This window comes from Physcomitrium patens, chromosome 6, assembly GCF_059467195.1.
Source record: "Physcomitrium patens ecotype Gransden chromosome 6, ASM5946719v1, whole genome shotgun sequence".
Lineage (NCBI taxonomy): Eukaryota > Viridiplantae > Streptophyta > Bryopsida > Funariales > Funariaceae > Physcomitrium > Physcomitrium patens.
Window position 1 is genome coordinate 9,408,839 of NC_143415.1, and position 16,885 is coordinate 9,425,723.

General features: G+C 30.9%; 1 protein-coding gene across 1 annotated transcript; it reads left to right on the forward strand.

The window, feature by feature from the left end:
* The first annotated feature begins 1,341 nt into the window (after positions 1 to 1,341).
* Positions 1,342 to 7,227, forward strand: LOC112283687 (carboxypeptidase SOL1). The gene is made up of 14 exons (XM_090251178.1): positions 1,342 to 1,786; positions 2,652 to 2,778; positions 2,935 to 2,965; positions 3,239 to 3,295; positions 3,410 to 3,505; positions 3,899 to 4,030; positions 4,283 to 4,387; positions 4,568 to 4,614; positions 4,777 to 4,902; positions 5,171 to 5,273; positions 5,463 to 5,525; positions 5,802 to 5,882; positions 6,222 to 6,285; positions 6,431 to 7,227. Exons 1-14 carry the CDS (start codon positions 1,654 to 1,656, stop codon positions 6,913 to 6,915), a joined length of 1,650 nt encoding a protein of 549 aa, XP_090107304.1. The 5' UTR covers positions 1,342 to 1,653; the 3' UTR covers positions 6,916 to 7,227.
* Positions 7,228 to 16,885: the final 9,658 nt, after the last annotated feature.

A 16,885-nucleotide genomic window follows, 5' to 3' on the forward strand; every position in this document is an offset into this window, starting at 1 on the left:
ATATAGACATTCAATGTTATATTATATAAATTATAGCTTAGAAATGAATTAGACATTGTGTTATAGAAAAAATATAGTTAAATCCTAAATTCTTCTTAACATTCAAAATAAATAAATAAATAAAAATAAATAAAAATAAAGAGAGATGTTTAAAAGCACCTTTCTTAACAACCTTGAGCTTCTTAGAAATCTTAAATTCAAGCAATTCTAAATCTTATTATTCTAAATCCTAAATTCTAGCAATTATAAATCGCAACTTCTACCAATCTTAAACAACTTATGTAGAATTCTAAGAAAATCCTAACAAATCCTAAATAAAATCTTTAAATATTCTAAATAATTCTAAAAAACAAATCTATAAAATCTTATATTTTTTTATAATAATACCTTAAAGAAACTCTAAAAAGTCTTTAAAAAATCAGGACTAAAATTCTAAAGAAATTATAAATAATTTAAAAAATACATATTATTAAATCTTATGAAACTTATAATATTTACAATCAACACACATTATACCACTAAATTATAAAAAACAAAAAATCTATTATAGATCTCAACAAATAGCTTAAAATGTATACTTTTTTTTTATTACTCAAAATTGTGTTGTAAAAACCAAAATCATAAATTAAATTAGCTCTCATAATGTTATTCTAAATTCAATCCAAACAAGTATTATATCTTTCAATTTTACTTTAAGTCTTTTCTAAAGCAACTCTTTTTGATTTCTATAAGAAGTCTTTATTTGATGTAGGTTCTTATTTTAGTATATTAAAATTTGATTTTGACTAGGTCTCTCAAATGATCATCTTCAAGTGTCAATCTAATATCTTTTGTGGTAATTTTTGCTAAAATCCACTCTTCACTTGAACCTAAAGATAATTTTAGTACATATCTATATCTATATATATATAACTTATTTTGTTTCATTTATAATCCTAAAATATACACAAAATATTCTCATCTATTAAAAAAGAAATTAAAATATTAAATTTCCAATCACTTTAAATTTATTAATTATGATGTTTTTTAAAAACTATGTTAGTATTTTAACTAAGAGTATTTTAAAAGTCTTCATTCTCGCGGCATCCGGCGGCATCATATAAATCCAGATTCGAGGCACCACTCGGCGTAGCTGGAAATCATGCATATCGAAATTCGGCCCACGTCTCGTACTCGCCGCCGCTTGGGCACAGTGTGGATTACTCCTCGTTCCGTGCTAGAATTGCTGTGCAGCAACCTCGCATGCCATCACTCGCCGCATTCACTTTGTACATGCATGCAATTGGATATCTATTCTTAACCAGATATTCTGTTCCTACCTTTTTTAAATCATCGGCATTCTTTTATAAGACGTCTGTCGCTCAGAATCAGTACCCGCTTTCAATTCTTGTCTTGATGCGGTGCTTCTGCATGGCTGCTGCGCAACTGATCCGTTGTCTTGACACTCAGGCCTCGTTTGCTATATCCTACTTGCTGGAATGAGAGATTAGGGGTCGGTGGACAATTCTCTCTTGATGTCAGACGTTTTTTTTGGTTTTTTAAGGGATTGTAAGTGCGGCTTCAGGGGTTTGTGAAGTTGGTGCGTGTTGCGAGTGCGGGGTTTGTGACGGTGTGGTTTTGTGTCATGTTTTGAGGGGAGGTGAGGTGTTGGAGATGGGAAGGTCGTCATTGGTGACCAGAGGTGGAGGCGGATGGTCTGGTGACCACAGGACTGGTTTTATGATTTTGGCTTTGGTAGCTCTCTTGTGTCGACTCGATGCGACGTTGGCGGAGTCTTTGAGTCCAGGTAATGTTCCTTGGTTATGGTGTGCTTTTTAATTCTACAGTGTGAGTACGTTTTATGTCGTGCGGCCGGGATCGATATGGACATTTCCTTTGGAGATGCTGCGGAAGGTGCTTGGAGACATTATATTCAATTTTGGTATCGTTATGGTCCTTCCGAACGCCACTTTATTGTGCATCCTCGTTATTGGCGGAGGGCGTACTGAATTGAGTAGAGGATCCGGCATGGTGTCTTTCCTCCACTGTAAAATTTTGCAGTGGGGTATTTTTGTGAAACGCCATTCACATGGTTCTAGATACGACAGTTGAACCTTCTGGAGGCGATGAAGGTGATGGGAAGGGCAACAAGCATAATGTGAAGAATCATGCGACTTAATGTCATATATGCTTCAATTAGTATCTTTCAAGAGTGGCATCCAGCGACCTTTGAAATGCTGATTTTTAGTGTTACGATTGCCTCTGAAGTGATGAATTCAAGGAATGTCGACAGCCCTACATCATCGTGCTACGTGTGTGGTCCGGTTGAAGAAGCTCGTTTTTGCATAGAATTGCGCTCAACCCTGTGTTCTCGAACACAAATGGTGTTTGGATTATAATGGCACTTTTTGCAAGCAGGGCCGTTTCCATCATTGAGCGACGTTGCAGTACTGTATATAGCTCTTAGCAAACTAGTTGGGGACTGGGTGGTATCGTGTGATTAAACGTAGTGCCTTCAATAATGAATGATATTGTGGATGTGATTCTAGACAATCTAACTGCGTTGTGTTCAGCTTCAGTTGGTGTTCTTGCATTTACAGATACAAAAAGACTTGGAAGTAGCTCTTTAAGCATTCGATTTACTTCTTGGATTTCGGTTCGCTATTTTGCAGATACAATGGACGACGCTGCTACTCCGAGGAATGCTCCCGCGGGACCACATTACAGAAATAACTTGGAATTGGAAGAAGCCCTTCGAAACTTCACTCAACGTTGCAGTCACATATCTAAACTTTACTCGTATTGATCTGCCTAACCTAAACAAAAAATAAGTTCGCTCATCTTTGAAATTATGAGAGAATCTAGCTGTAGCTGTGTGATGTTTTGTGACATTTCTTGTGTCTAAATACTTTTCAAAAAACTCATTTTGTATTGTGTTAATTTTGGTGGACGCAGCATTGGGAATAGCACGCTTGGTGTACCTTTGGTGAGGACACTGAATTGACCATTTCTTCTGGAAATAAGTCATCTTTCTTATCTTAAAAAACTTGTCTTAGACTAACCTATAACTTCATCAGATCCTAATCGTTCTTTATTTAGTTGTTATTTTCCTTTTGGTTATTTGTATGTACTGAAAAAATATTTGCTAAGGCCCCTAAAGCATTAAGCTGCTTGAAGTGATTGTCAACTAGTACATATTCCATTCGTCACTGCTGAATAAGCGTTCTGTCTGATCAATGCTCGTTATTTCTGGATGTAGTGGGCGTTGGAAATTTCAGATAAGCCTGGGGTTTCTGAACCTGAACCTGCCTTTAAGGTATTATTTGAGTATCAATTATCTTATTTTTCATTTGAAAAAAAAACAAGCATTAGCTCAAGTATCAATTATCCTATCTTTCATATGAAAAAACACAAGCATTTGATGCTGCAGTTTGTTGGGAATATGCATGGAGACGAGCCACTTGGTCGCGAGTTGGTACTTCTGCTTGCAGAATGGTTGTGCGAAAATTATCTGAAAGATAGTTCGGTACGATGCATCGTTCCCTATGTAGATATCAGAGCCTATGTGCTCCAAGTCCAAGAGCGAATCTATTTGCGTTCACCTCTTCTGAATTGTGCGCCGCGAAACATAGCTGAATTTATCCTCGTGCATAGAGTTTTTATCAATTACTTCGACACAAACTAGATTAATGACTAGCACCACGTAGTAATTGAGAGATCAACTGAACGGAATCTCATATTTTACCTTTGTTTCCGCTTTGCTTTCTCGATGAGATGTGGGTCCCTCAAACATGTTTCAATGTCTGTTATGTAGCAAGGTGATAATGATTGGTGTTGTTCCAGCTTCGTTTTGATTGATGGTCAGTATAATGCTCATTGATGAGTTGTCTTAATTCTAGTTATGACGGGAACTATACAGGCAACTTTAATTGTAGATAAGTTACATCTGCATCTACTCCCATCCATGAATCCAGATGGTTTTGCTGCAAAGCCAAATCCCATGAGAAATAATGCGCAAAATGTCGATCTCAACCGTGACTTTCCCGATCAAGTATGTTATCCTACTTATTATCTTATTCAAGTGCATGTTTTTTTGCACTATATTTTCTTGACTTCGAGCATGCCCTAGCGCAATGAAGTGAGGCATTATTAAGAGATGGATTCTGATTCTGCTTGCAACCTGCAATATCACCTCATCACTTCCATAATATTTGAAATAAGATGTCGGCTCTGTTCCTGAAGGCGTTTTTTAAAACTTCGAATGTGTGTTACCTGGTGGATGCTCATTCATGTAATTCAACAGTATTTTCCTGCAAATAACAATGAGGGGAAGCGACAGCCGGAAACTCGCGCTATAATGAATTGGATTCGTGCTGTTCGCTTCACAGCGTCAGCGAGCTTCCATGAGGTATTTCTCAAACCTGTTGTTATTTAGACTTTTTAAGTTTCCTCTGTTTTGGGGTTGGTAATGCTTGTTTGATACTTTTCCAATGCGCTTAAATTCAGTGTCTCATCTAAGTGTTATGGTGTCGGATATCATTGTTATTTAGTCAAATCTGATATCTTATCACGATCGTAATGCTTACAGGGAGCCCTTGTTGCTAATTACCCCTACGACGGCAACCTTGCCGTAAAGTACACATCATACCGGTTCCAAAGTTAACAGCATTTGTACCATTTTATCTCTTTTGTTTAATCCTACTTTTTATTACATAGTTGCTATTGTCATTATATTGTTGCCGAAGTTTTCTGAACATTTTGTGACTCACCATCCTCATTGGTTCGTGGGATGTGCAGTCAAAACTGCTCTGTTTCACCAGATAATAGTACTTTTAGATATCTAGCTGGTTTATACGCTAACAACCATCCTTCGATGTCCAAGAGCAAAGAGTTTGTTGGTGGTGTTACAAATGGTGCTAAATGGTAGTTCAAATTCCCGAGTCTTTGTCAATCATTGTTAATAGCTGTCAGTAAGGAGATTCATGTGACAGTACGACACGAACTAAAGACAGTTCCCCTTGAATGATAATCGTACTACATTTTGGGTTGTGATTTCCTCTGTTCTAACCTCTATGTGCTCAGCAATCATCATTCATCGCGTTGATGTTTGACTGGATTACTGAATTTTTTGACTCGAAACATGGGAATCAAATATACCAAATATAAATGAGTGGAACATTTATTTCTGTAGGTACCCACTCTATGGGGGCATGCAGGATTGGAACTACTTACACGGAAACTGTTTGGAGCTTACATTGGAAATGAACGAAAACAAGTGGCCGCCTCCCATCAAGGTGCCCTTTTGCTTCCAAAGCACGGGTTTGACCTTTTTGCCCAATTCGTCAATTTGGAGCGGATGAAATATAGCACAGATTCCTTCCTCTTTACCAGTATCCTTCACTGCTCTGAATCTTAGACGGTGATCACTTGCTGATTCTGGAATGAGGTCCTGTTAAGTGGAGTAACCATTGGCTATTTGACAGATTTCTCAGCTTTGGAGTGAACATCGTAAGAGCATGCTAGAGCTGGTGTTGTCAACAGTCACAGTGAGTATTCATGGGTTCTGAACTTACTAGAAGATAGGAGCCGGGGTTAAACCCTTTGGCATTGGTTGAGCACAAAGCTGTTTCTGCATAATTCTAGAAACCAGATTGTGTGGATGTTCAATACCTAAGTTATAGCGATCTTTGATGAGTTAAAGCTCGTCGGTTCTTTATAGCAACTTTTATCCTGGATGTGGGGAACGCAATGAGAGCTATGCTTCTAGTTCTAAGCGTGAGATGCTACAAGAAGTAACATGTTAGTGGTTTTGCGCGTTTTAGTCTGGAGTACATGGCCGTGTTATGTCATCTGAAGGATATCCATTAGCTGCGACAATTAGCGTCAGAGATATAAATCATTCGGTAAAAATCTATTCTTGCTCAGTTTCCATGTGTTCTTGCAGCTTGGCTACGTCTTTAGAAGATATATAGAGTAATTTGATGCCATTTTTGTCTTTTTTTAAAGTTCTTGCTGCAAATGATTAAACTAGTACATTCACATGCTCTTCGATTACTCTGATACTACCACTGTCCAGTTGATATGAACAATACTCTAGAAAGTTAGTTTTGCGTCCTACGCCAAGTTTTCAGTTCTTTATGAAATTTATGTAGATTGGAAGTCGACTTGCATTATGTTTCTTTGTCGGTATGATGAAAACAATCAAGGTAACATAAAACGTGATTTTGTTTTGACTATTCTAGATAACCGCAAGTGGTGAATTCGGAGACTATCATCGGTTGCTAGCACCAGGCAGGATTTATGAAGGTTGGTCTTTGGTCATATATATATATATATATATATATATATACATATGTATGTTTCTTGTTACTGTAGAAGCAATTTATTTGATGTTGTACTATTGATGTGCATAGGAACTGCGTTTATTTAAATTTTTCTCTTGTAAATGCAGTGACATCGAGCATGGCGGGATACTACAAACGCAGTACTTCTGTATTCCTACCCAATCGCACTGCCCTTGCTTTGGATTTCATCCTTGATCCATTACCTACTGCTACTGGTGACTCATTCCGTTCTCATAATGCTATTTCTGCACGCGCTCGACTTAGGGGTCACAGCCTGTTTGACGAGGAAAAATTGAGTGTAATGATCCCACCAAATCCACCAAAATTTGCTTCTGGAAAAACACCGAGTGAACTGGAACTTAAGATACCAGGTACTGTGTTGCAGACGCAACTTGTAGAGATGGTTTCCTGGAAGCCGACAAAAATTTACGGGAACGGAGTGCATTTAGATGATGACTCAGGATTTGCCCTACCTGCACAATACCATCCAACATACGTTTTCTCTATAGCTTCAGTGTTGGCTATTCTAATTTGGCTGTTTTACGCATCTAGAAGTAGCTATCGCCAACGTCAGAAAATTCCTAGTTTGTAAAGAGTGAACACAGCAGATAGCGATATTGAAATCTCATGTAGGTCGAAGATGACATTCATCATGATACTGAAGAACCTTGAGGAATTGGGGATGACCAAAGGAAGGCGTAGCATCAATTTGGTTGGCAATGGTATACAGCTTTTTCTTGGCGGACAGACCAATTCATGTACATCTGTCTTTGTAACATTTTCTGTCTAAAGGCTGACCACTATTTGCCAGTGTTCCAGGGTCTGCACATCTTTGCAACCTTAAGATGTATAGACTCTAGTTTGGCACTGAAGTCGAATTGGCGAAGCGATGTTAATGATCTTATACCCCATCTCTGTCAGGATTTGCTAAAAGAGTCGTCTGGAAACTACTTAAATTTCCTATGCGGTGGAAACAACTCTAGTTTCCGTGAACAGAACCTGTTGAAAGACATCATTTTACTGAATCGGTTACTGTCCTCGATATCTCAATCAACCTGGTTATTGTAGTCTAGTGAATGAAAGATTTTAGAAGCATCCACGTTGTTTATTATCTGCTTCATGATTGATCCTTAATCTTTCTCTGATGCACGTAAATTTAGGAGTGCTCCTTCTATAGTCATTTCTAGATAATCACCTAACATTTTAGCTCTGCCCTGCAATGATCTCGTTGCAGTAACCTTTTGAGAAGCAGATACCATGTCGGTAAGCACGCTTGTTTTTGAGCTCAGGTGGTGATAAAAATTTCTGTTAGCGCCTGACATCAACTTGTATGTGACGAGTTCCATTGAAAGTGGATTACCAAAGAAAGTTATTCAATTGAGCAGCAGGTGACTCTACCTAGCATTGATTACTTTTCATGTTCACTCTATTGTTATTTAATTAATTAATTTTATGTACAAACTCAATGGGCTCAAGCACCTTCCAATGTTTAAACTTGGAATGAAGGTGGTCTTTTTGTCAGATTTGGATTTAGTGTACCAATTGGAATTATATAGATCTTCCTGAGATGTATTAGTTTAACTTTTATCTAATATCATTGTCATATATATATAGATCTTCCTGAGATGTATTAGTTTAACTTTTATCTAATATCATTGTCATATATATATATATATATATATATATATATTCTAAAGTCGATTCAAATTCTATATCAAAATTTAATCAATTGAGTGTTGGGTTCTAAATTTTAAAAATTTATTATTATTATTATTTATAAAAAATACGTATGGAGTTATTTTTAGAAAACAGTGTTGAAGATATCAATTTAGAATATGTAAATATCAGTTAACTTCATGCAACAATAAAATAAAATAATGTTTAAAGTTTCTTATTCATATGCTTTAATTCTCAAATATGCAGAATAAATCTTTTGTACTTTTTTGTTTATTTTTTAATTAAGGTCTTTATGAAAAAGAATGTTGACAAATATATCAATAGATTGTGTAGTCAAACTAGAAAAGTATAAAAATTATAAAATTTGAAGAAAATAGAAATGTTATTAAAGACAAAACATGATATTTGACTTTTTGTAATTACTTACAAAGGTTATATATTTTTTGCAATAATTTTCTATATTAAAACTTGTATATCAATGATTTAGATAGGAATTAAGAAGTCTTCCTTTAGAAGGGCTACATTTCTTTTTTTAGCAATATCTTCATCAAAGAATTAAGTTAAAAAGATAATATATAAAATTATATTTGTATGCATGTTCTTGTTTATACAAATACTTTTATACATATGAAAATTAAATAATATTGTGTGATATTTAAAATTAAAAAATCTTATTTTTGGTAATAACTTAGTAATGTTGAATTGCATAGTCTAATTATATGTGTATATATAAAAAATATATATAAATATATGAATTATTTATATTATATATTATAATTATATTTTTAAAAAGCATATATTATATAAATAAATCATATATATATATATATATATATATATATATATATATATATTTGTTATATAATATGTATATATATGACTCATATCTTAGAAAAGATAATGTCTATTTTATCTAATAATAGGATATATATATATATATATATATATATATATATATATATATATATATATAATATAGTATAATTTATTTGCTATTTATTATTCTATCTTGTACTTTTGATTTTTGATTTAAAAAATATTATGTAGAATAAATATCTTTACTATTAAAAAAATAAATAGAAGTAAATTAAAACATCTTATGTAAATATTACCTTTCTTATAAAACATCTTTTATAAAAATAAAAAATAAAAAAAAATAAAAAATAAAAAAAACATAGATTAAATATATATGTTCTTTTAGATATGTCATATAGATATAAAAAAAAATAAAAAATAAAAAAATAAATAATTTTTTGATGTTTTCTACTATGAAGAATCTACCATGGAAGACTCCTACAACTAAGAAGCTTAATCAACAAAGAATGTGATGGTTGAAAAGTTTCTATGTGGCTTTATTGTTAGCCAACACATATAGAAGAAAAATTTACCATTGTCAATGTATTTCTTTTATCTTCCTTTTGATTTAAGACTCTTTAGTTTCTTTGTATTTGACAATAATTATTCTATTTTTTAATATTTTATTAATAATACATAAAAACATTATGTATTAATAATTTTATTTAGATTCACATTTATAAAAGTTTGATTAGACTTACATACAAATTCAAATTGTAGCATTTTTTTGTTTAAGAGTGGATTTTTTAAAATTTATTATAGTGTCATTTTTTTTCTTATGTAGATAATCTTATATAATTTGATTTTTACAAAATTAGAAGATATGAAAAATATTACAACACATATGTAAGATTTAAAAAAAAAAATGATATTTGTTGTGAATTTTACCAATATATTTTAATTGGTGGATATATTTTAAAATGTATTCTAATGTTGTTAATACAAAAAATCTTAAAAATTAAGATTTGTATATTATTAAAAGTATTTATTAAGACTTAATAAAAAAATCAATTCACATAAATCTTAATAGTAACAAATATTAAAATATATTTTTTAGTAAGTCTTTGAAGTTATTATTTTAGTTTGTCCATTATTTCATGTTATTTTTTTTTATTGATATTTTTAATAAGTCATCGAAACTAAGATGTAAAATATTATATTTTTTAAAACCAATAGTAACTTACATATAATTTTAAGTAGGTAGGAGAAGCCTAAAAAAGAATATAATAATTTTTTTTTCTATGATTTGTAAAATAATATAGATTTTATTTTATTTAAGTATTTTTTAGAGCCAAAACAATTACTGGGATGTAATAAATTATTTTTGGTTCGGTATAATAATTTTTAAATAGTTTAATTATTATTATTTTTTTGAATTATTTAACGATTTTTAATACAAATATTTAAGTTTCTTTTAGAAATTATTTTACCAACGATTGGATGTTGTTATAAAAAATTGGAGCAAGATTTGAAAATCTTGTCATGTTTTTGAACTAATTTTGTATTTATAAATACCATAATAAAGTTAGAAGTAAGCAACATGATAATTCTAAAATTGTAAGTCCCTTTAGAATATCTTTTAGACTACTTTCAAACCATTGTGTGGTTTAATCCCTTGATTACTTAAACAAGTTATCCTTGAAGTAAATCACAATAACTTCATTTTTTAAATTTTTACTTATTATTTTTAATTTATTATCAGTTCTTTATAATAATTCCAATCAATTTTTTTTATTATCAATAGAAAGAGAGAATATCAAGTCATAATTGAGGCTATTTTATAGTTTAGATTGAGAGGTGTATTTTCTCTTTAAAGTTATCAAGAATTAACTTTATTCATAACTCCAACCATTGCAAATATTGATTGATAAAAAAAATAAAATTAAAAATATGAATATTATCTTATAAATTATATCTATTAATTAATTTTTTTTATAGAATTTTTACGATATTTAATTCAAAATTTTAAGATTCATTAAAAAAAATATGTGAAGTTTTTAATGATTTCGAATTTTAGATAAGTTTACAAAAAAATATGAAAAAGAGTTAAATTTTATTAGTTCTTATATGTATATATTAAAGAATATTTAAAAGCTTTAATTTATTTTTAGTAAAAAATAGATTAATTTATTAAATACAATCTAATTTTTACAACAACCAATAAAATCCATGTTTTGCAACATAAAAACTTGCATATTTTTTTTTATCAAGCATATGAATCTAGATGAAATTCTAAAAAATAAATTATTTATGTATTATTAAAAAGTGAGAAATTTAACAAAGAAAAAAAAATATAAGATATAAAAGTATTAGAATGAATATTATCAATACAAAGAAACTATAGAGTCTTGGATCAAGTATAAAATATTAGAAAAATATTGGAATGTTTACAAATAGCTTTAGTCTTATTTCCATACATATTAACTTTATAAAAAAGCTTGGTGAAAGTTTTTTAAAGACCATGAGGCTTGTGGTCTAAGCGTCAAGCTATAGATTGTTTTTAATGCGGCTTTTTAGAAAAAAGAAAGTTTTAGAACAAGTTTTAATATCTACATAACATATCAAGAAGAATATAAAGATCTAATTCATATTTTAAAATCTTTTTAAATTTTATAAAAGAAGATAATATTTTATTTGATATATTTCTATCTATTTTCACTTATGTTTATTTAATTAAGTAATATTAACATGTATAATATTCTCCACTTTTAGAAATGAATTCAACAAAAAGTAGCTAATTCATTTCCTAAATTAATAAGATTTAAGTTTTTTTAGATGATGTAAACAATAAACCATGATTTCTATTCTGCATAAAGGATGTTAATAGATTTTATAAGTTATTAATATTATCTTATAGTAGGACAAGAAGACCATGTAGTTATTTCATTATTTTTGTGGTTTTATATAACTAGATTTTTATACCATATTTTAAATAAAATTTGGATATAGTACCCACTTCAAATAGTATTATTTAGTATTAAAAATATTCTTTTAAAATTGTGGTACCATACTTATTTTATTGTTTTATATATTTAAAAAATAACATGTTTTTCTTGAGGATCTTTATTTCAATTCTAAAATTGTGAGAATTGAAATAATTTAAGTATTTTATGTGGTAATTTTGCAAATAAATTTTTTTGAAATCAATCATTTATTTGTTTGTTCTTTATCTTACAAAGAACTTTAAGAGTTGATTTAAAGCTTATTTCTTCTTGTATTACATTGGATTATTATTAATAATGGATCCTTGGTTTTAATAAATTCTCTCAATAAAGAAACAAGAACAAATTCTAATGCATTTGTAAAATTCTTAAATAGCTATTATATACATATTTTGGTGATACATTAAATTCAAGACTTCTTTCTTTTAGAACTTTTGGTTATTATCTATTTTTATAAAAGATGGTAGTAATTTATTCTTTTTTAATACACTACTTGTAATATAAGGCTCAAAAGAGGAATATAGAATAATAGATTAATCTTTACTAATCATAATAATTTCTTCTTGTATTTTAGTAATTTAATTTAATTTAAGTAATATACATGTCAAACCTTTGATAATTAAAAATTTCACAAGATTAATTATTCTTGGAATTATTAAGAAAATATTAGGCCTAGTTGTTGAATTTGAATAGAGATTGTCTTTTTCAAAATATCTTCATTGGCATTCTTATGTTTTTTAGTTCATTTTTGTATAAAAATTTATTATTTTTCTAGCCACATTTTTGTTGCTAAATTTTTTACTTTTAATATAATATTTCATAAACTCAATTAGCAAAAAATGGTGTTTCTTGAGTAAAATTTATCGTAATATTATACAAAAGTTTTGCTAGTTGCAAGAAAGTTGTCTAGTAGTCTTGGTGATAATTACTAGTACATTAAAAATATTTTTCAGATTTTTTTTTTTTACCTTGTATTTTTTTATAAGTTCTATAATAAAAATTTGAAAATGCACCAATATTAAATTTTATTATATTAAAATTTATCTTCTAAAACATTGACTTAACTAAGGATCTTTAATCAAATATAATATTAGTTGAAATTTATATGTAAATTTAGAAATATTACTAAATATAAATAAATATATTTTAAAATATTATATTTAAAATTATATATTTTAATAAAATAAGAATATTTACAAATGAAGAAATAAAACCATCTAAATAAATTTGAAGAAACCTTGAAAATAAATAAAATAAAGAAAAATGATATAAAGTATTCATTATTATAATGTTTAAAATATATTTGAAAATTATATTTTAAAAATTATAATTATGATTAATCAAAATAAATTTCTACCAAAAAATTTAAATTTTTAAATAAGAAAGATGAAGAAAAAACTATTAAATAAAATTAAATATATTTTTAAAAGAAATTTTTTTTGCTTTAATTTTTGTACTTATATTTTAATAAAAATTATTTTTTATAATTAAATAATTTTAATATAACTAAGAATATTAAAATTAAAATTTATTCAATAAAATTAAATATAAATTTGAATTAATAATTAAATATAAATCTGAATTAATAATTAAATTTTAAAATTTTAAATAAAATTAAAAATATTTTTTTGAATTATCAATCAGAAGTAAATATGTAATTTTTTATTTAATTATAAAAAGTTGAAATTACCTCATAATTCTTTATAAAAAAAACCAAGACTTTATTTTTAAAATTATATCAATGATACAACACTTGATGCTTTAAAGTCTATTTTTAAAAAAAATATCAAATACCTTACCTTAATAGAAGTATAATTGGCATTATTCTACCTAACATTTATTTTTTTTAAAAAATCACATATTATAGAATCAAATTGGCAAATATGAGAGACATTGACAAATTAAAGTTTAAATACAACCAACTTAGGAACAATTTTAATGATGGATGAATATAAAAGTAGACTAACTTTATTCTGCACAATCCATCTTTTAAACTCCTTCATCAATTGGAAATTTAAAATATGAGGAATACAATTTAAAGCATATCTATTTATATAAGACATACATACTTATATACTAACTAGAGGAAATTCATTTAGAAAGCTATATGATTGTCAAAAACGTTTATTGAATCTTTTGTTGCTACTAAAACATTGGTTGTTGATTTTCAAAAAAAAATTGGTTTATGGATTTTTATATTTATATTTTTATTTATTTGTTTTTTTTTGTTACAATCTTCAAAATGGGTTTTTCTACATGTTTACTAAAAATAAAATAAGAGGTACACAAATATTATTGATTCTATTAACATTACATTTTTAAAAAGAGAGCTTCATGTTTTATTCTATTGATGAATTATTTCCTCATAATAGAAGGTCCTTATATACATATATATATATATATATATATATTCATGTATACATACATATACAATATATATAATGGGACTTTTCAAGCAATTACTCTTTGAACTCCATGTTTTCAAATAATAGAATTTGCACATGTTCTATATATTTCCAATGTTCTTGGTGTTCAAAAGACTCCCTCAAGGCTTTATGCTCAGTATAAACACCCACAACTTGTAAAGATTTGATGTTGAGAGTTTGAAAATCCTTCAAAGTGCTAGAATTATTCATTGTCGATGCCACTTGAGAGAAATGGTGATTTTATGAGTATAGCTTTGGATATTCACACTGCAGGGGCTAATCATGTTGACCTTGTTTTATGTACCAAAAGATCCTCTTCCTGAAATGAAAGTTCCAGGAACTAATGGAGTTGCCATTCGACTTTTCCTATAGACTTGTGTGACCAACAAGAACAAGATGAACTTCAGAATCAGCCGCCGTAACATGTCCCGGTGCTCAAAGCCTTCATCCATAACTTAGACTTCGAAAGGGGTAATCGCCTGAAGCTCAGGACATATTGTGCAGTGTGGCAAGGGCGATTATGTATCTCTAGAACTTGCTTCAGCGTGCCTGTTTGTTGCCGATCAATACCGGTCATTCGAGATGGCCTTGATAACTAGTCGCAGGCCTTCTTGTTGCTCAAGTGCTCAACCAGGTCGAAATCGTATCCGGCGAGAACTTTACGGACACCTACCAGGTTGTGGAAGTTTTTCACCTCCTTGAAAACCAAACAACCCGCGGCACAACCTGTATGTGGAAATGCACAATTCAGCCCTAGTGTGAGCAATGCGCAATATTATGGAATACTGATGTGTGTTTTATATGAATGAGACTAATTGGATCTAAAATGCTATCTGAATCTCTCGAGTTCGTCAGGTTGGAATGGAAAGCTCAATAGAATCCAGTGAATCCGACTGAAAACCTCAATTTCTTCCTCAACCGCTGTACCATTGATATCCTGTGCAACTTGGCAAACATCTTCAAGCCACTACAAAATTGCTATCAGCTGAATGTCTGGAAATCTGTGTATTTTTGTAGCATAAACCGTCAATCCAATTTTTTCACTCACCGAAGATTCACGGTAGCGTTCCGTGAATCGTACCACAGTCCACAGTAAAAAAAGAATGAAGCAACTGGGATTTCAGAGCGCCTATCTTTGTCAAGAGCGCGCATTGTGAAACCGTCTGTGAGAAATACATAGTCACTTATCATGTGAAGCCCTTCTTATGCGTGTGTAGCTGTATGAATGAGATGCAGCATTAGTTGGAGACTAAAGCGTGACCTTCATATCACATGGACTACTGCAACGTAAAGGGTTATTGCTGTGAAGACACCCATTAACCAAATGGAAATAGTCATAATCTCGTCAACAAGCGAATGAGGTCCAATCAGACACTACAAATGAAAAATCTAATTTTCTGCATCAGTTTTAAGCTCTTTGCACGTTCACATCTGGAGGATCACTCGTACATTCTCACCCACTTTGGTGTTGTGACTGATGGATGAAGATGTAGTAGCTTTATGGCTCAAAGGTTGCGGAGGCATGTGAGCTTCTGCTCACGTAACCCACAGGAAGTAACGCATCCCCCTTTTGAATGTTCTAACGAGAACTGCAAGCTCACTTCTACGAAAGATACAATTCAGAAGAGGGTGGGCCAGGAGCTTTATTTGCTTATGGGAAAAGTTGGACCAGGTGTTAGGTAAATAGAAAAGTGAGCCTTGTCTGTGAAAAGTGCTGTAAACAATCATTTTGTGTCATGGGTTGGGGTGGTTCTCAACTTTTTCCCTCTCGCTCTGGTGTCCACGATGGAGGTGCTTGTTCCGCTAAGCATGTAGACAAATATTCAGTATGGGTCCTCCATAACTGTTTTGGCTTGATGATACTTTTTACTTCGTTTTCTTCGCCTTCTTCTCCTCCTGTTATTTCAGTTTATTCTATTCTTTTAAACTTGGTAAATGCCGGTGCAAGTAACGTCTCAGCAGGAGTCACACTTTCTCAACGTGACATTCTTACACAACATGCATGGTACCCAAGTTGAGAAAATTTATTTACAACTTGACAATATGTCGCATCCTTATTGAATTGACAAGATAATTAAATCGGCTCCTCTTTCATTGCGATATTCTCATGATCATCAATCTAATACAAAATAAATAAATAAAAATAGGATCAGATTATTCATTGAAAACATCGGTTCTTTCCAGCACTAAAAATCTTGTAAGGACGATTGTGAACTTCAAGGGCAAAAATCTAGCTTGACTAGCAATAACTAAAGAGGGATATGCTCTCAAGTCCAAGGGAATGAGAGGATGACTACAGCTGTCGTTGGATCAATACAAGTTCCACAACACGCGTCTGTACATCACTTCAAGTCCAAACAAGCTTTCAAACTGCCGTCGATCGATGTAGAGGAGCTGTTCACCCCGCAATGGTTCCCGATGATCGCCAGAGCCGCTCTCTCTCTCTCCCCGCGAAAGCAGCCCTGCGCATTGGTTTCATGTTGAAGGAGGAGTTGACAAAGGCAACCCATGAAGCCATAAAAGAAGCCAAGCAGTCGATGAACAAGTCATGCTTGGATCATAGATCGGGAGTTGTGACTGCCATGTGCCACTCTTTCAAAAGCCGCTCTAAGCCACTCCAAGGACCCAGTCAAGTGGAAAATTCCACCTCCCCCCTCCGTTG